General features: G+C 38.5%; 2 protein-coding genes across 5 annotated transcripts in view; one reads left to right on the forward strand and one right to left on the reverse strand.

Annotated features, from left to right (window-relative positions):
* Positions 1-11090: 11090 nt before the first annotated feature.
* LOC107315796 lies at positions 11091-27696 on the reverse strand. 3 transcript variants are annotated; one of them, XM_015866513.2, is made up of 3 exons: positions 27207-27696; positions 24802-25417; positions 11091-11542 (listed from the first exon to the last, which is right to left on the reverse strand). In XM_015866513.2, exons 2-3 carry the CDS (start codon positions 25325-25327, stop codon positions 11364-11366), a joined length of 705 nt encoding a protein of 234 aa, XP_015721999.1. In that variant the 5' UTR covers positions 25328-25417; positions 27207-27696; the 3' UTR covers positions 11091-11363. The 3 variants fall into 3 exon arrangements, with proteins under 3 accessions (XP_015721999.1, XP_032301472.1, XP_015722032.1); XM_032445581.1 differs by lacking the exon at positions 11091-11542 and adding an exon at positions 11593-11681; XM_015866546.2 differs by lacking the exon at positions 11091-11542 and adding an exon at positions 19510-22203.
* The window catches only part of CHRM2 (cholinergic receptor muscarinic 2), a 104121-nt gene continuing 103506 nt past the window's right edge, over positions 27083-27697 (forward strand). The window contains exon 1 of one of the 2 annotated variants that reach the window (XR_001556061.2): positions 27083-27248. The gene's annotated coding sequence lies outside the window, so the exon portion shown is untranslated. The remainder of the gene's footprint in view (positions 27249-27697) is intronic. The other variant, XM_015866487.2, reaches the window with a different exon arrangement.

Consider the following 27697-nt stretch of genomic DNA (forward strand, 5'->3'; position numbering starts at 1 on the left):
TTTTTTCTTTTTAAATTTCTTTTAGTAATCACCCAGGATAAATCACTCTTCAAAATATAGCAAAATATATATAGACTCGCATACACTTTCAGATTTCAGCTCACTTGCAGAGAATGCAGATGCTAACAACTCCATTTCTAATCAAAAAAATTCAGTTGATTCATACTCCCCAGATGCTCTCTTGCTGTTTAGTCTGCTAAAGCCTATCAAACGTTATAGAAATGTATTTTATCAGAGTTTGCAGCATGTACTTTCTACTAGTTGAACAGTTGTGACTTGACACATCTGTCATTTGGTAGTCTGAAAGAAGTCCTGTCCTGGCTACCTCAAAGAAAAGATGAAGCCTTGAAACAGAAGTTACCAAAAGGAAACAGGAAAAAGAATTCTAAGTAATTCTGAAAGTTTTATAGCCTCCAGGAATGAAAGTGCATTGTCACACTGTTGGGCACAGGGAAGGAAGAAAGCACTTGGAGGCTCTGACAAATCAGTAAGATTTGTTAACTTGAAGATATAGCAGTATCACAGACTAAATTTGAATGAGACAGAAAGTTGAACTGTAAACAGGCATCAATGAAAGATGAGGAGGAAATGTCCATTCACTCCTCTTGAAGGTCATATTTAGGGGATGTAGGTGTCTCCAGTGTCCAGTTCCAATATCTCTAAAACAAAGTTTTCACTTGGAAGATTTTAGTTCTAGACTGCTGGCCAAAGTATAGTTACAATGTTGTCTACAGCAGCACACAGTGCCTAGACTTTAATAAGTGTTCAAAGGGCCTTACAAAAAGGGAGAAGAGACCAGGTGAGAATGAAACTTGGGAATGAATTTTGTCCTTCTGGACAATTGAACAACCCAACTGAATAATTACAAAGCAACAGCAAAGTCAGGCAGAATAATTTAAATATATATCTTAAAATGACTCTTTTCATTTCCCTTCCATTTTATTTATTTTTTTTTTTCATAAGTTGCATAAGTCATCAATTAGGATAGAGGATCTTCAAAGTCTTTCATCAAATTCTAATTTTAAGTCTCTGTTTTCATTTCACCTTTCTGTTTCTTTCGTGCTCTCTCTCTTTTTTTTCTTCTCATTCTGCTTGCAGCTGCTGGCATGAAACTTATTTATATTTTTAATTTACTTTATGATTACAGGTACGTTCTCACACTCTAGTAATTATTGCTGGGAGAGAATGTGGTTGGCATACATAACAATGGTTCGTCTTAACGAGAGTCTGAAGTTCTCTCCCTTTCCTGAGAAATTCTGTACAGCATTTATCTGAACTTCACACACACACACATAGACACAAACAAACAAACAAAAACAAAAACAAACAAAAACAAAAAACAAAAAAAACCACAGGAGAAAGGTCACTTTAGTCCCATAGGCCAGGTGTTACAGGTGACTGTAAGTCAGGTAATTGGTTGAGACAAGTCATTATAACTTTGGATAACTCTGAGTTACAATACCTGAAGCTGTGCTGCTCTGCTCCCTTCATTTCTTGTACAGTTTTTCCTGTACTGTTAATACTGCAGAATATTTTATGGACATTTTGATATTCTGAAAGTAAATTAGATATTCTGAGGTGTGCAGGGAAGTTAGAAAAATACATCTGTCATCAAGGTAACTTTTTATAGAGAGGAGAATGTAAGAGTAAAGGTTAAAAAGGGCAAGTTTCTGCCAAAAAGAATATCTCAGGAAAACATGCCCTGAGATTTATTATTTTAATGTAAAGTGAGTCAAGAATTGCCCAGCTATTAAAACTGGCTCCTCAGCTAAGGGCTGTCTAATGAGTAGTAGCTGTACTAGATGTACTAAGAGAGCAACATGAGAAGAAGGGCATGGAGACAGAGAAGAAAGAGTCTGATATTTTGGAGCTTGGGCTTTGCATCTCAAATCCAAACTCATTCAATTTAAGAGAGATGTCTTCATTAAGTGGTCAGTACTGGATCCAGATGTGTATAAGCAGTCCCATTTCTGACAGACAGCCCAACAGAATCTTAAGTTGGGAAAACCGTCTTCAGTAAAATAAGTGGTTTTCTGTTTGTTTGTTTTTGTTGATTTTGTTTTGCTTTTGTGGGTTTTGTTGTGGTTTGTTTTTTTTTCTTTTCTTTTCTTTTTCTTTTTTTTTCCCCCAGTAAGGAATTACGTTTAGTAAATGACAGAATAGTAAGGGCAGGTGATCTGGGATTTGCATTCAGAATTACTTAGGCAGTGGTGAAATAGACTAAGGGAGGTTCTTGCCTATACTTCCAAACAAAGCACAGCCTAACCAGCACTACGCTGTCTGAGTTTGCATTCAAGTACACAGATAATGGTTCTTTTTTTAACAGTTGTGTAACAGAAGTAGTGATGCAACAAATAAGAAATAAGCTACACAGTTGCTCATTATAGATGAACTACAGTGAGGACAAATTATTAGATGACATTTAACCTATGATGACAATTTTGTTTGCCCTCAGAACATCACATAATTAAATGTGTATTTATTCTGACAAGCCAGATGGTTCTGTGGTTAACACACAAGAGTCATGACATACCAGATGTATTCCCAGCGCTGCCATTCCATGGCCTCTGCAAATCATTTAACCTCTCCACACCTCCAAATTCCCCTTGTGATACCAGAAGAATAATGTGTTTTTCACTATGCAGAGGCTTTCTACAGTTCAGTGCATTAAGATCTCTAGCTGTTCTATACTTAATGAGAGGACAGCAGACTTAGGCTTGCAGAACTACATAATCAGTTGACATTAACTGGTCCACTTATCCTGACTTAAATGGACTCTGACTAATTCTTACTGTCTGAGGAATTGCCTTATTTTGTTAGTTTGAATAATTCATTAGTTATATTTTTTTCCATTAAGGTCCTGTTTTTTATAGTTTTGTTAATAAATTATCTCTTAATAGTTTCTTAAGGGTTAATAAATTGCTGTGAAATCATAAAAGCCAATAACTTATTATCACTGCTAACAGAGCCCTCAGAATTCAGTAGTGTGTTTCCAAGTTGTTCCATTAAAAACTCTTGCTGCTGAGTCAATGTCTATCATATGCCCTTAAAATGCTTTAGAAAACAACACACATATTTTTACTAAAATATGGGGACCTGAACCCTAATATGACTCTTGAGTTTAAACTTTGTTTATATTCCACACATAATTACTTTTAGTTAATAATTTACATTAACTTTCATGTTGACTATATTGATAGTGGAGTTTGGTTTTAATCCCAGGAGAAGAAAAATCTTATACTGACAAGGATTTTATTTAAAATTCCTCACTGTTCAATTGTTCATAAAATGAACAGTGGTCATTTGGAAATGAATAACACTTTAAAAAATGTGCTAATTCTAGTGAGAAGTTTTTCAGCTTGATACCTTTTTTTTTTTTTAATAGCAACTTACATTTTTCAAATTAGAGCAATTTTATTTTAATCCCATCCTTTTCATGAGGTGTTTGTATACCTTTTAAATTTCTATTTGCACTGGTGTTGTTGGTTTGCTTTTGTTTTTCTTTTTTGCTTCCATATTTGAGATATTTCCCTTTCCAAATTGGGACATTTATCAGAACCAAGATAACATCAGAGCCATTCATTATACAAGTCGTATAGTGTATTTTTCAAGAAACTTACTGACAAAATGAGCAAATTATATGTCTAGTGACAAACTATAGGTAGTATAATCAGTGTGCAAAGTAATTTATTTTTTTTTAAAGAAAATCTGAATGCAAAGCTATAGCTATTAAATTGTTCAAGAACAGCATTTGACAAGAAAGTTCTTTTCATTTCTTCAATAACTTTCTCACAAACCATGACCTCAGATATATTCCTTTGGTTTATATTAATTTATTCTTTCCAAATATGTGAAGTAACTACGCAAACAAATCAGAACTTATGGACTTGCAATCATCTTTACTTCTCTCATCTTCCTGTCTTGTATTTTTGTAATTTTTATATATTTCATAATTGTGTTGCACATTTATAAATCATTCCTCTATTCCACAATTTTTAACAAATAACCAGTCACCACCCCAGGAATAGATAAGTCTCTCAAAGTAATCTGTGTTTATTCATGAGCAGCCATTCTGATAAAAGTATATATAGACTGCAAAGTCAAGGCAACTCATATTTTTTTCTCATGTTTTGCTGATGTTGGAAGCCTTTATTGTAAATTTAAAAAATAGTAATTTTCAGATTTAATTATTGTCTTATACAGAGTCCAGAATGGCCTGGGTTTCAAAGGACCACAATGAACATTTAGTTTCACACCCCTTGCTATTTGCAGGGCTGCCAACCACTAGACCAGTCTGCCCTGAACTACATCCAGCCTGGCCTTGAATGCCTCCAGGGATGGGGCATCCACAACCTCCTTGGGCAACCTTTCCCAGTGCGTCACCATCCTCTGTGTAAAAAACCCACTCCTAATATCTAAACTAAACCTTCCCTGTCTCAGTTTATGACCATTCCCTCTTGTCCCAGCACTATCCACCCTTATAAAAAGCTGTTCCTCTTCCTGTTTATGTGCTCTCTTCAAGTACTGCAATGGCACAATGAGTTCTCCCTGGGTCCTTCTTCAAGCTAAACAAGCCGAGTTCCCTCAATCTTTCCTCATAGGAGAGTTTCTCCACCCTTTGATCATCTTAGTGGCCCTCCTCTGGACCCATTCCAAGAGCTCCATGTCCTGTACTGTACTGTACTGGGGGCCGCAGGTCTGGACACAGAACTGCAGGTGAGGCCTCACAAATGCTGAATAGAGGGGGCAGTCATTTCTGTCTCCCTGCTTGCCACCCTTTTTTAATGCAGACTGGAACACAGTTGGCCTTTTGGGCTGCAAGCATGCACTGCTGGCTCATGTCCAGCTTCTCATCCACCAGGAACCCCAGGTCCTTCTCTGCAGGACTGCTCTCAAGATCTTCCCCCAAATTGTATAAATACCTGGGATTGCCCCGACCCAAGTGCAGCATCCTGCACTTGGCCTTGTTGAACCTTATTAGGTTTTCATGGGCCCCCTTCTCCAGCCTACCCATATCCCTCTGAATGGCTTCCCTTCTTTCCAATTTATTGACTGCACTGCTCAGCTTGGTGTCATCTGCAAACTAGCCGAGGGTGCACTTGATACCATCATCTATGTTACTGACGAAGATGCTGAAGAGCACTGGTCCCAAGGCTGACCCAAAGAACACCACTTGTGACTGGCCTCCACTCTGACACAGAACCATTAATCACAGCCCTTTGGCTGCATCCAGACAGCCAATTCCTAATCCACTGAACAGTCCATACTTCACACCTCTCCAATCTAGAGAGAAGGATGTGGCAAGGGACCATGGCAAAAGCTTTGCAGGAGTCCAAGTAGATGACATCCATCACCTTTCCCCAGACCACTGAAGCTGTCACCCTATCATAGAAGGCCACCAGACTGGTCAGGCAAGATCTGCCCTTGGTGAAGCCAAGGTGTCTGGACTCACCTTTTTATCTTGTATGTACCTTAACATAGCTTCTAGGAAGATCTGCTCCATGATCTTCCTAGGCACAGAGGTAAGGCTCACCAGCCTGTAGTTCCCCAGGTCTTCCTTTCTCCCTTTCTTAAAAATGGGAGTGATGTTTCCCTTTTTCCGGTCACTGGGGACTTCACCAGACAGCCATGATTTTTGAAATATATGGAGAGTGGCTGGGCAACAACATCAGCCTTCTCTTTCAGAGATAGGACAGATATCATCTGGCCCCATGGACTTAGAGACATTCAGTATAATGAGGGGGACTCAGACTTGTTGCATTGTTACAGTGGGACAAAAAACACTCCTCACACTCTCACCTAGAGATTCATGGTCTTCACAGACATGGGAAGCCTGACCACCTGTGAAGACTGAGGCAAAGCATTCATTGAGTACCTCAGCTTTTTCCATGTCTGAGGAAGCCAGCTCCCCATTACCTTTCATCAGAGAGGGAACATTCTCCTTGGCCTGTCTTTTCCAGCCTACGTATATGTAGAACCCCTTCTTGTTATCTTTCACATCCCTCTCCAAGTTTAGTTGCATGTACACCTTGGCTTTCCTAATCCTACCTCTATACACACAGACAACAGCTCTGTATTCCTCCCAGGCTATACAACACTGCTTCCACTTTCTGAACATTTCCCTCTTTTCCCTCAGTTTAAGCTGCAGGTCCCTGTATGGCCCCGATGGTTGCCTGCCTTCTCTTCTGACTTGTTCTCAGAAGGGTGTCCCTAGAGAGCTTCCAGCTCTGTTCTGTACTGATACCCTTAAGGACGGTTTCCCAGGGGATCCCACTCAGAAGTTCCTTGAGCAGATGGAAGGTTGCTCTCCTAAAGCACAGGGTTCCATGCTTTGTTTTTTGCCAGGCCCACATTCTTCAAGATCACAAACTCCACCAAGGCATGGTCACTACAGCCTAGGCTGTTTCCAGTCTTAACCTCTCTAATACTCTCCTCTGCATTAGTGACCACCAGGTCCAGTAAGAAAATAGCTCAGTTTATAGTACATTGCATTGCAATTAGTTATTGGAACTTAAATTACATATAAATTGGCAGGACCAGTATTAGATTAGATGTTTCTATTGAAAACTTCTGTGCTTCATCAAGTGGACAGATGGTTACATGTCTGCATGGGCCTTAGATTTATAACAGAGTATTAGTAATATCCCCAGGAATCCCAGCTTTTACAGACTGATTTAAAACTCTTGGAAGCAAGTCATTCCATCAGCAGAACTTGAGCTTTCAATCAATATGTGCACAGCTGTAGTAAGCTTTCATTTACCCTGGGCATACTAATAATAATGAATCACTACACTCGATCACTGGCACTGAGCCTAGACATTTGGCTCTAGAACCAAATGTTGAACAGACTGTGGATGAGTAGATCTTGTGTTCTGACACGGATTCCTACTTCATATTTCATTTCTTTTTATCTCTTAACTGAGATTTAAAATAACTGTAAGACAGCAATCCCATGGTCTCAGTTCCTTTCATCAGCAACACTATAGAAGACTGTTCTAGTAACAGAGAGATGCTCCTTCTAGCATGTGACTTCTCCAACCCAACAGTCATACAGACTCCTGTTCCTTCAGAATTATGGGCATTATCCAACTTTATGCTTTTTGACAGCATTCTTCTAGCCTCTCAAAAGTCACTCTCAAGAGCTTGCTTTTTATACAATATATCCTTGAGGTAATAATATGTTTCTATTTTTTCTATATTGATGGTGACAGCCATTTATCCTCAGGAAAATCATTGGGATTTATATGAAAGTTGTGGATTAAAGGTGCTGATGTACTCCATCTACACTTCAGCAAAGTCTTTGACACTGCTTCCCACAGCATTCTCCTGGCAGTCCATGGCCTAGACAGGTACACTCTTTGCTGTGTAAAGAACTGTCTGGATGGCTGGGCCCAGAGTGTGATAGTGAATGGAGTTAAATCTAGACAGTGACTGGTCACAAGTGATGTTTCCAGGGGTCAACAATGGAGCCTGTCTTGTTCAATATCTTTACTGATTATCTGGATTAGGGTATTGAGTGCATCCTCAGCAAGTTTGCAGATGACAAAAAGTCAGGAGAAAGTATCAGTCTGCCTGGGATCTGGGAAGTCTGGATAGCTGGACTAAGATCAGAGGCTGATGTTTAGCAAGACTGAGTGCTGGGTCCTGAGCTTTGGCCACAACAACCTCAGGTAATGCTAGTTTTGAAGCAGAGTGGATGGAAGATTGTATAGAGGAAATGGTCCTGGGGGTGTTGGTCAGTGCTTGACAGAACATGAGCCAGCAGTGTGCCCAGGTGACCAAGAAGGCCAATGGCATCCTGGCTAGCATAACAAATAGTGTCACCAGCAGGTGAAGGGAAGTGATCACCCCTCTGCATTTAGGGCCACACCTCAAATACTGGCCCTTCACTACTGTGGAAAGACACTGAGGCCCTGGTGCATGTCCATAGAAGGGTGGTGAAGCTGGTGAGGGGTCTGGAGTACAAGCCTTATGGGGAGCAGCTGAGGGAACTGGGATTAATCTGAAGAAGAGGAGGCTCAGGGAAGACCTTATCATTCTCTACGATTACCTGAAGAGAGGTTATGTGGAGGTGGGGGTTGGCCTCCTCTCCCATGTAACTAGCAATAGGACTAGAGGGAATGGCCTCAAGTTGTACCAGAAGAGATTCAGGCTTAACCTTAGGAAGATCTTCATCTCTGAAACAGTGGTCAGGTGCTGGAATGGGCTGCCTGGGAAGGTGATGGATTCAACATCCCTGGAGGTGTTCTAGAAACATTTAGATGTTGTACTGATAGACACTGTTTAGTGGGAAATAATGGTGATAGGTGGATGGTTGGACTGAAGGTCTTTCCAATCCTGATGATTCTGTGATTCTATTAAAAAATACAGCTATGTATGATGATGTCATATATGAATTTACTGATAGAAACTACTTGATGAGTGCTGCAACTAATAGGCAGTTGCAGTCTGCTTCCTAGAGAGACCCAGGAGTAACTTCAATAAAATGAATACTATTGATCAGTTTTTATCATATTACACCCAGATTTACAAGAAATTATTTTCCTTTAGAAAGTTTCTCTGGAAATCTGAAGTACAGATTGAGACATTACACTGAACAAATAAGACTAAAAACGTTGATATTGAAAAACTTTTATAAATGTTTAGACCTCCAAATGGTGTTCTGTGAGATTAGAAACAAATTGTTTTTGTTATATTCCAAAATATATTTATACAAAACAAAGGAACAAAAAAACTACTGAGCTCACCTTAGTTTGAAAGAAAATCTATTTCCTCTGTTTGGAAACAGAATAAAAGTTAATCTTACCGCGAAACATAGAAATGAAGTGTCTTTTCCATGACTGTGGACAAGAACCTAACCAAAGGTATTGATATAAATCAATGACACTTTCAAAGTTCTCATTAACTTAGCCAGGATTTGACCTTAGGACCACAAGTCACAAAAGTGTGTTGCAGATCTGACATTGCTGCTGTATTGTATTTTTTTTCTTTTACATTCAAAATAAAAGAAAACAAACAACAATAACAAACAAGAAAAAAATTCATATTAATTTTTGAGCATTTAAAATCACTGTTTTTTCTCTGTCTCTGTACAGAATGCCTTTTCCTTTTAGTTTCATATCTGGGCATGTTTTGAACATGAGTGAGATTTCATCTCTCCTTATGAAAATGCAATGTGAAAGAATTTTCAGGAGGTTAAATATAAAATTTCATTATACAATACTGGATGCTAGATATTATTTTTGTGAACCTGCATAAAATGGTTAAGTTTGGCAAGAACGTTCTTGAAAATCAAAGTAACAGTGGATGCAATTAAGGAGAATCTAAAATGGAACAAAGTATGTCCTAGGAATTTGTTTAAACAGAGATAAAATATTTTGTATGGCAAGTATTCAGCACTTATTACAGTCTTGTCAGAACGAAAACTGTGATTCTTCCTTCATTTGTATTAGTTATAATTGAAAAGAATTTCTTTGAAATAAGTGGAGTTTCCTGGTGAAAACCAATGTAATTAGCAGAGAAATCAAGCTGCATATATTTGTCTTCATTCCTTGATAATAAAACTTCTGTATTTTGTTTCAAAGTTTTATAATAAACTGACCCAAAACATTTCCTCAGACATATGGATATGTGCTTCTTAATTTGATATACCCTTTGATACAAACTTCAGAGGCATTATCCTCATTCTCAGCAAGACTTTGGGAATATTCAGTAGCTATCTCAAACAAATTATTCCTTTGGGAGATAAGAATCTAAGATATTTGAAATAATTAAAAAAAAATAAAAAAATTCATTCTCCACTACTTTCGTTCTCTCAGTAAGTTTATTTACAAAGGAGCTGCCCTTTAACCTGTTGCATTTTGGGTAATATGTTAGTGTATTTTCTGGTATTCCCAGGAAACTTTTGTAACATTATGGAACAGTTAGTTCTAGTGCAACCTAATCACAGTTATGTGTGCTCATGTCAGGATTAATTAAGAAGGCACAGTGGGTACAAACAGCATCTTTATTCCTCTTAAACAACAAACAGTTTTCAAATTCCCTCCTATTGCTTCCTCATGAGGTGTCATGAAATTTTCTACTGGTATACCTAATTAAGTGAAGTAAATACCATTTAAGACCCCTCTGGCTCCCTGAAATTAAAGCACATTTTTCCTAGGGAAAAGGTCACAAAAGGTTTCCCTGATCCAGTCATGACTGTGGTTGCTGTGTTCAAGAAACCTCCCTCATGCTTTTGGTCAGCATAAGCAAAAGCAAAGTTTTCTGAACTGATGTAAGATGTACTGTCATTGAAATGATAGCTGTTGATACAGTTTTGTCAAGCAAAGATTTTAGGTGTATACTAGCTGGAACCATTAACTTCCAAATAGAAACTGTTATATCTGTTTCATGGCCTGCAGATGCTCTGAGAGTCTGGGTGTTATCATGCTTCCCAGAAGGTCTTTGTACCCATTCACCAATGCCAGCAGCAGTTAATCCATCAAGAATATGCTATTGGAAACAGCAGTTCTCCAGCAGAACTTTTGCCTGATTGACTGATATATTTTCTTTTCTAAGGGTTGACTTCTGGACCTAATAAATGACTGTTTACACTTCAGCATTTTCAAAACACTTGCTAACACAAAGGATGAAGGTAGTAGGTCATGAAGCTCTATTAAATAGTATACTTTCAGCTCTACCACAAATGAAAGTAAAGATGATACATCAGATATGGAAACCACTTTCCTCTTCAGTTACTCATCTTTCGTGTTTTTCCCTCACTGTAAGAAACTATATCTTTTGTATTTTAGAAAGATGCAAGAAAATAACTAATTTTCATTAGATGCAATTAAGCACTACCCAAATCCATACTTGTTCCAGTGAGTAAGAGCATCATACTAGGTAAGAATGGACTTTCTTAATGCTTTCTGAGTCTTCTTAGAAGATGAGAAGGGAAGACCTGGCTGGCAGTTGAAGAGGTATTCCTATTAGGAATACATTTTTGTCTTTCCTCTTCACTCATCCGAGTTGCTATAGTATCTGAATTAGATATTACACAAAGAAAACTTAACCTAGAAATATCTAGTATGCCAAGCTGAATATTTGAACAGCAAGAACATATCCTACTGCCATGACAGCATTCCAGTCACTGTGTGCCCTAGATACTTCTTCCTTTCACCTGAACAAGGAAGTTAGTAGTCTGCACTGCTGTCCCATAGATATTTTACCATTCTTTTGAAATTCAAAAGGCAGTTTCAGACAAGGTCCAACTTTAGAATCATCTGTTGAAATGTTGAAAGCAATTCAGAAAAAGTAGTGTGTAGAAGACCTTAAGACATAAAATACATTTACTATTAGATTAAAATAGAATGGATGATATTAGATTAAAATGGAATGGATGATAGATCAATCTCTCCTTCCTCATGCAGACACCTTAAGTTATACATGCATGCACAAACAGATCCTCCAACAATTTTACCCAAAGACCCTTCAGTTTGTCCATTTGCTCTTTTTAGTTTCCACTGAGGTGCAGTCATACTTAATCTTCCAGTGTCAACTCTTTCTGAAAAACAAATGCAAGTGATACTTTTATATATACAACATTTGCTAAAAATTCCACTATGACAAAAAGGCATCTTCTGAGGGTGAGACAATCACTGAATTATTTCTGGGTTGCTATTATCCTCTTGAGATCCATAAATCTGGGGAAAAAAAAAATAATTATATATATATATATATATATGTATATATATATATATATATATATATGAATTACTATATGCTACATTAATCAAGTGTAGTTTTTTCAAATATTTAAAATCTTACATGTACAGCTGGGAGAAATACGTGCTTTATCTTTCTTAGGAAGTGCCATAATGTAGACCAGACTTTTTCTTAAAATTCTGAGTCCTGAAGGGCTCCTTTTACCCTTTAATAAGAAAAATAATTGTATATATTGTGCTACTGTTCACTGTCTACCTTGAGACATCAAGATTCGCTCCTGACATCTTAAAAAAGCTCTTATTACTAAAATAGTGTTTCTCTCCCTTTTAGTTGCATGTCAGACTGCATCTGTTCTCTTCTCCAAGATATGTTCTGCAACAGTAATCTTATGTACATGCAACCAGAACAGTCTTCTCAGATTCAAAATTCTCCTGTTCGGTTTATATCCAAAATTTTCTTGACTATAGAATTAAGGTACAGAAAAATCATCTTCTTTCCTCTGTTTTCCAGCTGCTGGTCCACAGCCCCCTGGAGATACTTTGGAGATACTCTTTATAAAGAGTTCAGAAATTAGGGCTATGAAGAACTAATCTGTTCTCACTAGTCTTATATTTGCAGTTCCATTAGGATTTTTATTTGGTTATTTATTTAGAATATATAAAATGCAAAAGGTCAAAAACTTTTGTACTAGGATCTTATTGTCTAGACACTAGGCATTAGGCATTCAGTAATACATGGAAAGAAGACAAGCTACAAGGGAAAGTGTTCTGTTTGATAGTGTATAAATAGAACTGGCAGAGAACATAACTATAGCTGTGTTGCTGCTCTCCCAGAGCTGAACTAATCCTAATAAAAACAATGGGTGATTGTTTCTTGCTGTCTTTCACTGTATATGAGAGAAAGCCATTGTAATGATACTGCCTATTAAAGAGGATGTAACTCAGGGAGGTAAACAGTAATTATACAACAAGAAAAGCAGACTGAATAGGTCTGAACATGTTCACAAATAGGCTTTCTCTGTTGGAAAGCAGTGGTGAGCTCTGCCTCTGCCCCCCAAATACTCACATAGAAGTACAGAGTGCCTTATCACTGCAATTACTGCTATGTGTTGTGCTGCTATTCCCAGAATTACCACTTTCTTTCAGCATTGTTTGTGGGAATGATATCCTTTCTCAGTGTATCAGTAGTTAGAGGTTTTGATTCTGAATTGCCTTGTAGTTCTTGTCTAAGCATTGCATGGCTTGTCTAGCAGTGGTAAAAGGCAGTACACTCAGCATTAACAAGGTCAAGGACATAGTACAGTCATTAGCTACAGCACCAGTCATCTGCCTGTTGACCATGGTTCCCAGAGCAAATGTGCTTGCTATTTTGAGAAGTTTTATGGCCTAGTGGATTAAAGTTAGGAACAAATATTACTCACCTGGTTTCCACATCCAGTACAGTGGAGATGCAAATAACAGCTATCTGTTATTGAACTGAAACAGGATAAATTCACTGTAGCACGGTTCTTTAAAACCATTCTTGAAGCTACTTTTGAGAATATATCTTCTAGGCGCATAGATCCAGAGAAGCATGAGGAACTAGAGACTCTAACAACGTCTTTGACAAAGTTATCTTGGTTGATGTGTTTGATTAGAGATGTCCTCATATCATGGATGTTGTGCCTAAATAAAGGCTACCCAGAAAAAAGTACTACTCAGCAAAGGGGTCATTCAAACTCATTGCATTGGGAGAAGAGATATTCTAACAGATAAAAAAGTGGAAAGTGTTCAGGCAACAAAAAATTGATTAATTACCAAAAAAACCCAAAAACCAACTAACCAAAAAAAAAAAACAAACAACCAAAAAACAACAAAAACAAACAAACAAAAAAAAAAAACCAAAAAACCGCTTAGGTTCATCATGCAATGTAAGAGGAACTGGACCTTCAAATGAGATTATTTAACATGCTCTGTGACCTCAGGACCAAAGAAGCTGAAACAATGTCATTTAGCTGATCACGATAAAATTAAGGAGAGCAAACACTTCACTTTCAGTTTAAGCTAATGAGTATTTTCTTTCTCCTGGAAACAAATTATGTCAAAATAGCAACTGTTCTTGATCTTTCTTTTCTGGGGTATTAATTACCCATATCTTTGGAGTCAAGAACAAAGATAATGCATTTTCATATTGTGGTAATTACTCTGATTACACCATGCAGGGGACCAAGCAACAGATAATATTTGTATGGTTTAGTGAAGGCAAATATTTATCTTCTATAGAGATGCTGTGGTTAAGCAGATCATATGCTTTTTACACAAATCTCATCTCATGTCCACTTCTTGATCTACCATTTTGCTTGCTATGGTATCAGATTTCCAATTCTGAGGATCAGTTTTTAATGTGTTTAAGTCGGGAGTACTAAAATATCTACATTTATATACTCATACATATATGCATCAGAATTTTTATATATATATAATTTATATATATTCATCAGATTTATACAACTGAAGATCAATAACAATAAGAATTACTACAATTTTTCATTTCTTCACCCCATTTTTTTTCTATGTCTACTATTTAGACTCAGTGGATATATTGTGCACTGGATACATATTGAAGAGCATGTTTATTTGTGTGCATTTTCAAGGTAGGTGGTTTTCAGAACTTAATTTCCCTTATCACTATTGATCAGAGTGAAAAGCCTTCCTCCTCCTTCCCCTGAACTGCTGATTTCTTAGAATCACAGTTGATGTTCTGTCATAGATCTCTCAAAATAAGAAACCTACAGTTTCATCACCTTTCCAATGCAAAACAAAAATAAATGATGGAACACTCATAGTACTCACCAAGCAAAATTGGCATTCTCTAGCCTGCTCTAATTCCCACAGTTGTCTCACAGATGAGAGTTACACAGGTCTTTCTGAACACATCTAACTGTGACTTTCTACATAGTTCTTATGTCATGAACTGTCACAAACTATTATTTTCTCCTCAAATGGCTTCAGTGAGGTTTACCTTCAAATATTTTGTCCAAGAGAAAGATATCCTTTATTTAACTTTGTTTTCTCCAGTGGTAGCAACTTTGGATGAACAACACTGTCTAATAATAACTTCATTTTTGCTAGATTCTGATAAATATATAAACATGAACATATATACAATAACACAGAGGAATAAGTGAATTCAGACACTTTCCTGCTCATAGCAGGAAGCCTAATCTAGAGGTATACAAATAACCATCAGGCACAATGTGTCTCTCTGTTTGTTGTTCATTGTTGTTGTTGTTGTTTGGTTAGTTTTTGTTTTGTTTTGTTTTGTTTTTAATGAAATTTACAGCTGCCCAAAGACTGAGCAATCTTCTGTGAATTTTATGTCTTAGATTTCTACAAAAAGACTCAGAGCCATGAATTCTACAAGATAATATGTAACAAAATGAGTTTTGTAGCATTAGACCTTCCAGCTTATCCTTCAAAAGTCCAGAAGATGGTTTAGGATGATGTAAATTTCTGTTCTGTCAATTCTGTAAATGCATATGTATATGCATATGAACATACATAGTTTCCATTATTGTTGTTGTTTGTTTTTATTATCATCATTTTATTATTATGTCATTATTATTATTATTATTATTATTATTATTATTATTATTATTATTATTATTATTATTATTATTATTATCTGGCATTGAAGAGAGTCTTGTCTTAGTTCTCCAACATATTTTGTTGATTGTAGTGCAGATAAAAGACTGTTTTTATAAAGAACACCTAAAATAGAATAGTTCCATTGCAAGGGCACTTCAGAAATCTTTTGGTCCAATTGCCTGACCATCAGAGCTAACTAAACATTAAAACTTATTATTGAGGTTATTGCCCAAACATCTATTAAACATGGACAGTTTTGAGACACCAACCACCGCTATAGAAAACCTCTTCCAGAATTTAACCATCCTCACTGTAAAGAAATTTTTCCTAACGTCCATTCTGGACTTTCAGAGGCTCAGCTGTCCTTCATGTCTTTGATTACCAAGAGGAGTCTGACACTTTCTTCTCCCCTTCCTCAGGAAGAGGGATGGTGTAGCAAGGTTACCACTCAGCCTTCTCTTTTCCAGAGCAGACAACCCAAATGTCCTCAACTTCTCCTCATAAAATGTACTTTCCAGCCCTTTTATCAACTTTGGTGCCATCCTCTGTACATTTTTAAGAATTTTAATCTCCTTTACATGTTGTGGAGACCAGAACTGTATTCAAGGTGAGCCTGTAGTAATGTTAAATATAGTAGGATAATCAGCTCTTCTGACCAGCTGGCTATGCTGTGTTTAATGCATCGCAAAATACTGTTTACCCTCTTCTGTTTGCCACGATGCACTGCTGACTCATGTTGAGCGTACTGTCACCAGCATCCCCAGATTCCTTTCTGCAGAGCTGCTCTTAAGCTACTCATCACAGTTTGTAGCTGGGTCTGTCATTGCTCTGTCCTAGGTGCAGCACTCAGTATTTTCCTTTGTTGAACCTCATGTCACTGATGATTGCCCAATACTCTAATATGTCTTGGAGGGATCCCCCTCCAAGGCCTTTTGTTCATCCAAGGAATCAACAGCATCTCCCAGTTTACTGCCATCAGCAAAGTAGATGATTATGCATTACATTCCTGTATACAAATCATTGCTGAAAAGTGGCCACAAACTTGAGCCTTGGGAAAAAAATTACAGAGACCATCTGCCAGCAAGGTGTAGTTCTATTAACTAGAATATATTGAGCACTGCATTTGGGCCAGTTCATCACACAGCAGAGTTTGACAATTTGTCCAGAATGATACCATGTAGATGATGATAGCAAAGACCTTACTAAAATCCAGAAAAATTATATCTACTGCCTTCCATTTACCCTTCAATCAGGTGACCTTATCAAAGAAAGAGACCAGATAACTAAGATAGGACTTTATCTTGATTATCTCATGCTGACTACATCTGATAAGATCTTATTCTTTAACTGACTTTCAGTAATCCCTAGGAAAGTCCTTTCTCTAATTTTTCCAGGAACTGAGATTAAGCTAAGAGATGGATAGTTTCCTGGGTCTTCTCTAATGTCTGTTTTGTAGATGGCTATAACATTTTCTAGCTTCTAGTCAGCAGGAAACTCACCATACTCCCACAGCCTTTGGTAAATTGGAGTTGAAGAGTCCCCAAAGAGTCTCTCTTCCTCCATAGAGACAACAAACATATAAGCAAAAAATACCCTTTACTTGCTACTCCTTTGAGGGCTTATGTAAAGTTCCACTACATTTTCTGTAGGCTGTACAAATGGTGCAGTAAGAAATTGCTCTTAGTAAAGATCAGAAAGGTGTATAAATTATGGTAATTTGATACTGCTGATAGAAAACATTATTTTATGAAAGGGCACTGTCTTTACCTAGCAGAATCCCACACTGATAACTTAGAAGGTGAAAGAACGTATTAGAAGAAGTTGATTTTAGCTATTCCTCACTCTAAAAGTCCATACAAGAGAAAGGCACAATTAGATCAAGGTCTAAAACTCTGTGTAATATTAACACATGTTTTGATCTATATTCTTGCTCAGTCACCAAACAATATTAAAAGTGAGCCTGAAACACACATTTCTAGAGTTCTCCAGAGCTTATTCAGTTTTCTTGGACACATAAGATTCATTGCTGTTAATAATCATTGCAGTAATGTAGTATTTCAGCTGAGACCTTGCCCCTTCTAATTTAAAAGGCATATTAGAGAGTCTGCTTATGCTTGATCTAACACTGACCTGAACTACGAAGCCATTGTCATACCTTCTCAAGAAAGTTTATTCCTTTCCATGCAAAGTAATTCAGCCAATAGGTCACTTCACAGAAATTTTAAAATAAGTAATTTCAAGAAGTATGGTATGCAAATAGTGCCAGAAGGTTAATACATAGATTGCTCTGGAAGTAATATCTACTTTTTTTTTTTTTTTTTTTTTTTTTTTTTTTTTCCCCCATGAAAATGACAACAGATACAAAGACCACAAGAACATTATTTAATAAAGTAATTTCTCAGCTACTAAAAACCATTTTTCAACATAGTCTTCACCATTTATTAAGCATATTTACCAGGGATGAACAAGAGTCTGCATGTGGTGCTGATAAAAATCTTGGTTGTCCAGAACATGGCTTGTCTTTCACATCACTGTCATCACTTCTGGAACACGCTACCCACCACCTCACTGTGCTCAAATCCACTACTTGGTCTCCACAGATGTTCAAAAAATGTCAACAAATGTCACTGGGTGCCATTTTTTTTTCTGCACAGCGGAATTCAGTTACAATTTTTTCATACTCACTTCCATACCAGATGCCATTTTGTCAGACTGCCCCTCTGCTATTATCTGTCATATGGCAATAACATTTAATGGGTTATTAGTAGGAAGGTTCAGCCTCTACTGCCATACAGTCCAAACCCACCTCCAATGTTCTGGGCCAACATAATTAAGTAGGAGGCATTATTTTAGGAGCAGCCATTCTATATTCTTCATCTGCTAAGGCAAACTGAATCTGAAATTTTCATTGTATTTTCTAACATTATCATTATTATCATTATATATCATCTAATTATCATTATAATTATCATTATAGCATCCTACAGATGGTAAAAGCAATAATAATTTAAAAAAAAAAAAAAAGTAAAAAGATATAAGGAAACATAATGGCTTCTAGGTGTTGTGTTTCTTAGGCATTTTTAAGCCAAAGAATAGGAATAGTGTTCATTTTTCATTAAAAATGTCCAGGACACATAGGAATGTAATTTCTGTGATGATGATGAAGATAAAGAAATAAAAGAATAGAGGGGAAAAAAAAAGAGAGAGAGAGAGAGAGAGAGAAAAGAGTAAGAGTAAAAAGAGTAAAGTTGTGAGTTGCAAAATACGTAAGAGTAACTTACTGATCTCATTATTATTCTTAAAGATTGAGAAGCTGTAGATACACAGATGATAAATATCAATACAACTTCAGTTCAAATACTAGAAGCAAGAATGTCTGAGTAACTGCATTTGGTGGAGGGCTTTATTTATTTACTTATTTACTTATTTGTTTTCAACAAATGAGCAGATAATAATAATAATAATAATAATAATAATAATAATAATAATAATAATAATAATAATAATAGTAAGAATAACATGCTAGAGTAAAGGAAATATGAGTTAGAATACAGCACTTAACTATTAGGAATGAAAATGTTTATAAATTAGTCCTGACAAAGGGGACTCAAAAGCAGTTTAGTGAATAGAGAAGAGGTTGTATGTTGGACTGGAAGCAATAGAAAAGGTAAGGAAAGGTGAATGCATTTAATAAGCTCAGTGGCTGAACAGCAGCACAGTAAATGAAGTTCGATGATGATAAATACATGGCAGTAGATGCTGGAAAAAAATGATTTGCTGAAGTTTTTCAGCTAAACACATCAGTGGCATGGATATAATTCCAGACAGGTTTGTGAGGATGTGATTAGTGTTCAGTAGAGCAAAGGCAGCGGGAGCTTAAACAGTGAAGTCTATACTGATTTATAAAATAATATAAGGCAATTATATTAGAACATAATACAGGCCATCTATTTGTGTGGTGCGATTTCATCTGGAATTATGCATGCTGTGAAATGACTTCATTTTGAGAAAGATGTTGAAGAACTAGAGGAGGATCAGAGGGAAAAATAGCTGCCATGATACATTAATAAAAAATAATAATAATAATAATAATAATAATAATAATAATAATAATAATAATAATAATAATTCACACACAATCAGAGATCTTCAGCAAAGCAGACTGGAGGGAAAAAAAAAAAAAGAAAAAAAAGAAAATAAAAGAGAGAGAGAGAGAGAGTTCTTAGCTTTAGAAAGAAAATGCATAGGAAATAATATGAATAAAGATCCAGTGAATAAACCCGATATGTAGATGGAAAATTGTTCTTGCCTCTTGAGACACAAAAGTATGATGGAGGCCATCAGAGGTGAACTGAAAGGTATCAGCTTCAAAACTGATAAAAGAAAATACAGTTTTCACAAAGTTAATTGAACTGTAGAAGACATAATTGCACTGTAATTCGCAGGTCAAGGGTGACCTTGAAACTGAAAAATTCCATAAGGTACAAGGAAGAACAGGACATTTCTAGGCATGCCAGCAATATTCTAAGTTGTAGTAATTAATGCTAAGATAAATAGTAGAAGAGATAAGAAAAACCATGTAGGAGAACATGCATCTGTAGTTCTCTGTTTAGAAAGAGACTTCATGAAGGAAGTAGATAATTTCACACTTATGGGAGCAACTACTTTGCTATTTCTGTGGAAATACTTAATTCTGGCCATTATTGCCAGTCTACAGATTGGGAATTCTTTACTTCTCTACTTCTATGAGTGTGAATAACACCAAAGACTTCAAAAGAAATTCCAAATGTAAAGCAGAAGTAAACATTGTAGAGACAACAACTATGAAACTCAGTTTGAAGAGCAAATGAAACAAATTCGAGATGTATTTCTAGAGCCACATCTACAGAGGACAATGGAATGTGATGCAGAAATGTCCAGCTGACCCTCTGAGACATGACACATCACTCAGTGATCTGCAGTGACTGGGGAGATACCAGTTCAGGTACTGAAAGCAGAGAGTTTCAATAGCACGCAGTTTTATCTTAGTCAGTAAGCCTTGCTCCCTGTGAGAGGTAATTACTCAGTATCATGCCTAATTATAGAAGCACTTCTGTCTCTGGAGGTGCAGGACTCTGTGCAGTGCAAAGCCCTAGTTATTGTGTCACTTGTGTTATCACCAGTGAGTGAAGGGAGAAGCATAAGACAGAGCTGTATTGTTCCTGACCATGATGAGTGTTATTTGCCCCAGAAGACACAACAAATGGGATTTCTTTCATTCTGATACAAAAACAGTTCACTGGGCACTAAGAAGAAGGTGATATCCAGGAATGTTAATGGATCGCTCTTGTTATATCTGCTTTAAAAGAAATTTATCATTATTGTTACTATTTGAATACCCATCTCAGCTGAGTAGGCATCACAACCTTAAACCATTTAAACAGGCAATGAAGTTTCAAGTTCTTCTCCTGTAACAGTCACTGCTCCAGTAAGACACAAAGTAGAACAGTTTGAGGAGTGAAAAGTCAGAGAAAATGAGCATCCCAAGGCAAAACTGTCATTGGGAACACAGAGTGTGGGCTGAAACTCCTGCACCCCCAGAAGGATTGTATTCATTATCCTGTTTTAGTTTTCTGTCAGGATTGATTCAAGTTGCCTACAGAAGTAGAGAGATTTATACACGTACACACACACATATATAGAGGGAATGCAATTTAGCAGTTCTGTATCAAGATTCCTATGCTTTGGAATACAGTCATGCACTATGTATGTGTGTTGAGGTGAGAAGTATCAGTACTAGAGTGACTTTGAACAAGTTTTATGGCAGAACTGCCAGTACCTAGGGGAAGTGCCTAGAGAGATACCCTGAAGGAGTTTATGGTTCATGTGCTTGAAGTGCCTAAAGAGCACCCAGAGCCCTTGGCTCCATACCTGATGAAGATGCATTCATGAACCTCTTCATAAAATAATATTCATGTCAAAACATTTCTCTCAGAATGGTGGCCCTCTTTAAATCTCTCCACTAATCCAGCATTCCTTGATGCTCCTCTGGAGCCCCTGGAGCTCTGACAAGGTTCTAGCTTCCCTGAGAAAAACTGACATTTGAAATGCCCCCAGTCATTTCCTAGGTAATTAAAATGAAAAGAAGCACATTATTTGCCTAACATCTGCCTTCCTATGACCAGACTTTAGCCCCATGTATAATGGGAGTGAAGTGAGTAGGTTTCTAGTGGCTGAGAATCTGTACAGAAAAATTCCACAGACATTTTTGTAATAACATAACCATTTGCTTGAAGCCTAGGTGGAAATTATGTTTTCATAATCCTGAGTTTCATATTACTCTGTTCTTCAGGGCGTGTTCAAGCTTCCCTTACACTTTTAAAGGACACTATGAAATCTTCCTCATTTCAAGCCACTGACTCTGGCAAATGGGTTTATGCAGTGCACAGAAGCAGCCCTCTCTGGCTTGCTGCAAACAGTCACCTTCCAAGGGATGCATTAATAACAAAAGACGTGGCCTCACAAAGTACAACACACCAGATGTTCAGTTGATTACTGGTTTCCATTTACCTGAACAGCTGCGAGCAGGCATACGAGCAACAGCTTATGCTCACAGATGTGTGTGTGTGTGAACTCACAGGCACACTAACAAGCATACAAGCACATCAGCAGGCACAGACACAAACAACAGAGGCATCCAGAGGCGGGCCGGCTGCTCTCCAGGGTGCTGCATGGGGCTGCTCCGCGCTCCTCCGGAGGCTCAATCTGCTTTATTTTGTTTTATTTTTTTCTAGATTAGTGGCAATTCAAGCTAAAATTCCCAGAGATTTGTGTCAAGGATGTTATTTTCTTCTATGTGCAACCTTGCAAAAAACTTTTCTGCAATAGAACCCCCCTACACACAGAGAGAGAAACACATTGTAGAAAATTTAATTAAACTCTTGGCCTTTTTAGAGCCTTAAGTCACAGTTATAATACATATCCTTTTATAAGCATTATGGTACAGATGCTTGTTTCCTACTTTTTCTTTTTTTTTTCTTTCAATTTTTTTAATACCTAGATCACATAAATCAAGATCATACACCTCATGTACTTTCTTCTTTGCTTTCTCCTGAAAGTCACACTTCGGTCAGCACTCAGATGTATTTCTGTCAGCAGTGAACATATGCTCAACCGGGACCCTTCATTTTTAGTAGATGTCTTTCCAAGACCGGACAAAGACTACAAAGGTTATCAGCAAATATATTTTGTAGATTTCTCTGAAACAGATTTCAGATCTGTCTCACTCTATAGTTGCTCACTCACATGGAACCCTGCAACATTTGCTAATAACAATTAGTCCTACACACAGAAGTCTTACTACACAGCAGATCTGCATTTTCTGGGGCTTTATTGGTAGATGAACTATGTGCATGTTTGCATTAAAAATGCCTACTCAGCTTTACAGTGCCTAGCGGGATGTTCTTCCAGATACTATGTTTATCCTTAATAAAACAGGTTTGATTTTTCAGTTCACGACATATCTGCTCTGCACAAGAGGAGATCAGTTTGGCTTTGAACATTAGACTGATCCTCATCTCAGCCTGCTGGGAGTTTCAATTTCATCAGAGTGGTCTGTTTTAAATAATTTTATTATGTCTAGCTTTTAGGCTCAAAGGGACCCAGAAGACCCAATATTCATTTAGAGTATAGGGAAATAAAAGTTAGGTAGTTTTTGTGGGTATGACAGTGCCTAATGTTGCCAACAAGTAAAAACAATGCTTGTCTTTGCTGTCTCTGTTGGACGGCTCAGAGATTTGTCCAGGGAAGGAGAAATCAAGAAGTTCCTTTATCCCTAGCACTAGCAAACTGGAAGCTGAGATATGTCAGTATTTCAGTGCCAGTTTCCCTCATCAGATTCTGTGCTTCATAATGCTCTTATGAACACACAACCCTGGGCACAGTTGAGTGATTATATGTCCTTTTCTGTTAAAGGTTTGACCATCCTTTATTTATTTATTTATTTAATCATGTAATATCCACTGGTAAATGGCTATTAATGATTTATTTGCATGGAGCCTTGTTTGCTGTTGTCTTGATTTGTATTTGTTACTTCTTCTCTTTTTATTCTGTGTTTCATACTGTTAGTATTGTTTTCTGGTTCATTGTCTCATTCACTCAGGTATTTTTCTGTCATCTGTCAAATGCTTGCCTCCCTCATGTGCAAAATCATTAAAATCATCTGTCTGGTGTAATACTGAAGGTAAATGTGTGCAAAAGCCCCAGAGAGGACTAAATATCAGTGGAAGAGTGTGACAGATCCTCTCAGCACAGTGGGGGCCCAAGGGGCAGGGTTTGGGACAGCATTTTCAGGGCTGGCATGTCAGGAGTGATGTGCCCAGCTCTGCTAGGTGAGCCCTGCGTCCCCAGCTCTTGCTTTTCACCTTTACTAACTTTAGGGCAAATTCTCATTTTCAGAAATCTCCAAGAAAGGCTTCTAATTTGTCTTCCCAATCCCATGGGCTTAAAACAAGTTCAAAATCTAGAAGGAGAGAAGCTTCCTGAATACACATGGTGCTGGAATGGAAAGGAAGATAGCAGGAGGGATGCTTTCCTTTGCTCCTGTACCAGATGGATGTGAATTCCTCAAAAGACCGAAAAGGAAGCCAGAACTTTCTTCTGGGGCCTGCCCTTCCCTCATAACCCCTTATCCAACCCTCCAGAAAGGGGATGAAGTAGGAATTGAGGTTGCTTAGGAAGAGACTCCATGTTGTTAGAGAGCTGGGAGGACTTTTGTCTTGACATTTTATTCCATGTCCATTGGTAATTTCACTAGCCCTTGAGGGGACCTTTATCCCTGCAGATGTTTCTATTGACTGTGGGTTCATGTGAGGGTTGAAAAGAAGAGGTACCACAACCCTGAGCATAATAGAAAAGCTCACCATGGAAATGGTCCACAGAGACACCCCTCCTCTCTGTCTACCCTTTGACCACCCAAGCTATAAAACACTCAGGGCTCACCCCAGCAGGATAGCTCTGTGCCAGAGGCAAGGAAATATCTGGGAGATGTGAAGATAAAGGCAGGAAACAGACTGTGGCTGTCTCACTACAGATCTCTTGGCAGCACTGGATATGGAAATTATTTCTTTTGGAAACCTCCTCTATGAAAGTTGTTATCTCAGCTTCCTTTCCCCTGGAGCATCTATCAATTCCTCTGCAAGAGGTGAAAATCATCATTGGTAAATATTATCACTCTCATGCATTTTTATTTATTTTTTTCTTATGAGCTAAGGGCTAAGTGGTTTGTTCTGTGATTTTCCTAATGGACTTTCCTACACAGATGCTTAGCCCGCTGTAGATGCACATAAATGGAGGGGGGGGGTGTGCATTTTAAATGTCTTCAGCTTAGGAGCAACATCTTTTCCCCCTTAGGAGGTGTGACTAACACGTAGGTCTTTAAAGACAAGAGCTGCTAATAACAGAGTCTCTGTCAAACACAAAAGGCTCTGCTTACCACGGAGTTGCCGGGTGCCATCAAGTTGTAGTGGCTGAGACTGATTACGAGCACGGCTCTGCGGACACAGGGATGCAGCTCTGCGCACACAGCGCTTTTCCAGGAAAGCTGAAATCTCTCTTCTCCCCGGGCGGGCTGTAGACAAGGCAAGGGAGGGGGCTATTGTAGGCTTTCCATTATCGACCTCTTCTTTCCTTGGGAAATCACAGTGCGGGAATACGTATGGGTAAGGGAGATGCTTCTCTGCGTGGAAGTCTTGCGTGGGGGGAATGCCCTGCAGTTCTGCAGTCGAGAGCCCATACGGTGCCGAGCAGCACGGCACTGGGGAGCCCCCTGCAGCCGAGTAGAGCCGCGCCGAGCCACAGCCGCCTCCTGCCTGGCTGCGCAGTGGGAAGCAGCGAGCTGCTGGAGACGAGAAGGGCCGAGACTTGGGCTCCTTTCTTGCCAAGGGAGGGATGTCCCCAAAGGGTGCTGCCAGGGTGCTTGTGCTGCTGCCTAGTGATGTTGCACCCTCCCTCCTCCTCATTTTGGGAAGGGCTGACCCATGCAGGATGTTACTGAGCTCTAATTAAATCTCTGGAAATCAGTGTGCTCAATCAAACACTCCACAACATTCCTGGGAGGGAAAAACAATAATAACAATAATAATAAGAGGAAGAGGGGGCAGGCATAGTCCCTTTTAAAGCTACCGATGATCTTGATTAATGAATGTTAAAATATTCATTCAAGTGCCAAGGTCTTGATCTTCGTGGGAGGGTTGGCTTTGGGGTGGCTGTTCTCTGTCCCAGAGGAGCAGCCACACACGGCCACAGCATGCCCACAGCTTACTTCAGACTTTCCAGAGTCAAATCAGATTTCCTTTTCTGGCAATTCACCTGAGATGGCCAGACAGCTATCTATTAAATCTGCTGTGAAAACCAGGCAAAATGTCCTGCATGTCCAAGAAAACAAACAAACAAATGAAAAGGCTCTCAGGCCAACTAACCTGATGCTCTTGAAGAGTTACAGTTGATCCAACAATTACACCTTGTGAAAGTACTCTCAGGTAAAGAAAAACAGACTTGTATAACACTGAAACATGAGTGCCTTCAAATCTCAGAGCTCCCTGCCTGTGGGTGAGTCCTATCACCAAGGGCAGGAGATGCACGGGGCCCAGCAGAGAATTTCAGAATCCTGGTATCCTGAACGTACACCTCCCTTTTGGAGGGTAAAACCAATGGTGAGATCTACCCAGGAACAGCTTAATATCTGCAAGTACTCTAGGCAGTTTCTCTGCTCAGAGCAAACCCATTACAAGAAATAACTTCTTCAAAGCGAAGGGGGAGGTTGGAGAGGAGTTAGTGGGCAATGTATCCAGTGGTCCTTCAAGAAGAGAGCTGGGTGAGAAAGGCAGTGCATGCAGCACTCAGGCAGAAACTGGGGTCACCTTCATAGAGTGCTCCCTTCTTTCCTGTTTGTTCTGCACCTCCGTCCCCTCAGCCTTCATACTATAGATCAGATGAACTCCCTTCCTCTGTTTGCCACTCCAGCAGCCCTGAATATTAGGGAAGAAATCCACAATCCCAGCCCACAAATGCATTCTGGTCCAGAACAAAGGAAATAAACCTGAAGATGTTTAGATCTAGATTACTTCCATGGAACCTAAAAGTTCCCTTAAGCAAAGTAAATACTTTGCAGCCTAATGACTATTAATTAAAAGGGAGTGCTTTACATACATCCAAGGAGAATTAAGTGCTGTTCACAGAATGTGTCTCTTTCTCCTAATTGTTTTGTCATTGTTCTGGGGAAGCAGCATCCCATGAATATTTCAGCACAATAATCAGTTTGAAAAACTAATCTGGATTTGGTACATTTTCCCCACAGTGCACAGAGACTCCGGTGACTGAAATAATCTAAAACCCAGATCTCTTTTTCCTCCCATATATCAAGTGAGACTTAGAGCCATCACAGAATGGCAAAAATAAAATAAAATGAAATAAAATAAAATAAAATAAAATAAAATAAAATAAAATAATAATAAAAACAAATAAAGTGGGGGAGTTTTGAGCTGAAAAAATGGGGAAGAGGTAACAAAAAAAAATCAGTTCAGATGTGCAAATTGTAGATAAAGACTTCTGATGAGGAAGAGGGGAGTGTCTGAAGAAGAAGAGTGTGTTGAAAGATAACAAGAATCAGTAATTTCTATTCAGCAAAGCCACCAAATCAGAGAGCAGTGCTGATCTTATTGGAGGAGAGCCTTCAACAGCAACTAATCCTGTCATATTGAAAGAAAATTGTAAATGTTCTCTGCAGAAATTGCCTGCCCATTGCAGCTAATCGAGCCCACTTGGCGCTCACACACCCACACACAGCACACAGCACCCGGACCCACAGCCGCACAGCCACCAGCACTGTGAGATGCTTACCTGGGCGCCCGGATCCCCTCCTTGCTGCCAACCCTCATGAAGGTGGCAGCTTGTCCTCATTTCCTTAGGAGTACTGTGGGAAATACGAATTATAATCGGCTCATTTATGAGCCCCAGTATCCTCTATTTTTAAATTCTCCAGTTTTGTCTAAACCTTTAAGCCAGGTCTGATAGCTCTATGTATATATGTGTGTATATATGTGTGTGTACATACATATATATGTATTTTAAAGCTGATCTTGGCTGAGCTGGAGCAGACTCCCAAGGGCCAGTGCCACGGAGAGAGTGCGGGGTGTGTGTGTGTGTGTGTGTGTGTGTGTGTGTGTGTGTGTGCCTGCGCATGTGGGAGGGAAAGAGAGAGCGAGGGAGAGACAAAAACTCCATCAACCCGGACAATGCCACCTCTCGTTTAATGCTTTCCAACTGTTATTCTTTCCCCTCATTATCACGGCACCAAGTAATCTGTCTTCTCCCCCCCCCCCCCCCCCCTC

The sequence above is a fragment of the Coturnix japonica genome, chromosome 1 (genome assembly GCF_001577835.2).
Source record: "Coturnix japonica isolate 7356 chromosome 1, Coturnix japonica 2.1, whole genome shotgun sequence".
In the NCBI taxonomy this organism is placed as follows: domain Eukaryota; kingdom Metazoa; phylum Chordata; class Aves; order Galliformes; family Phasianidae; genus Coturnix; species Coturnix japonica.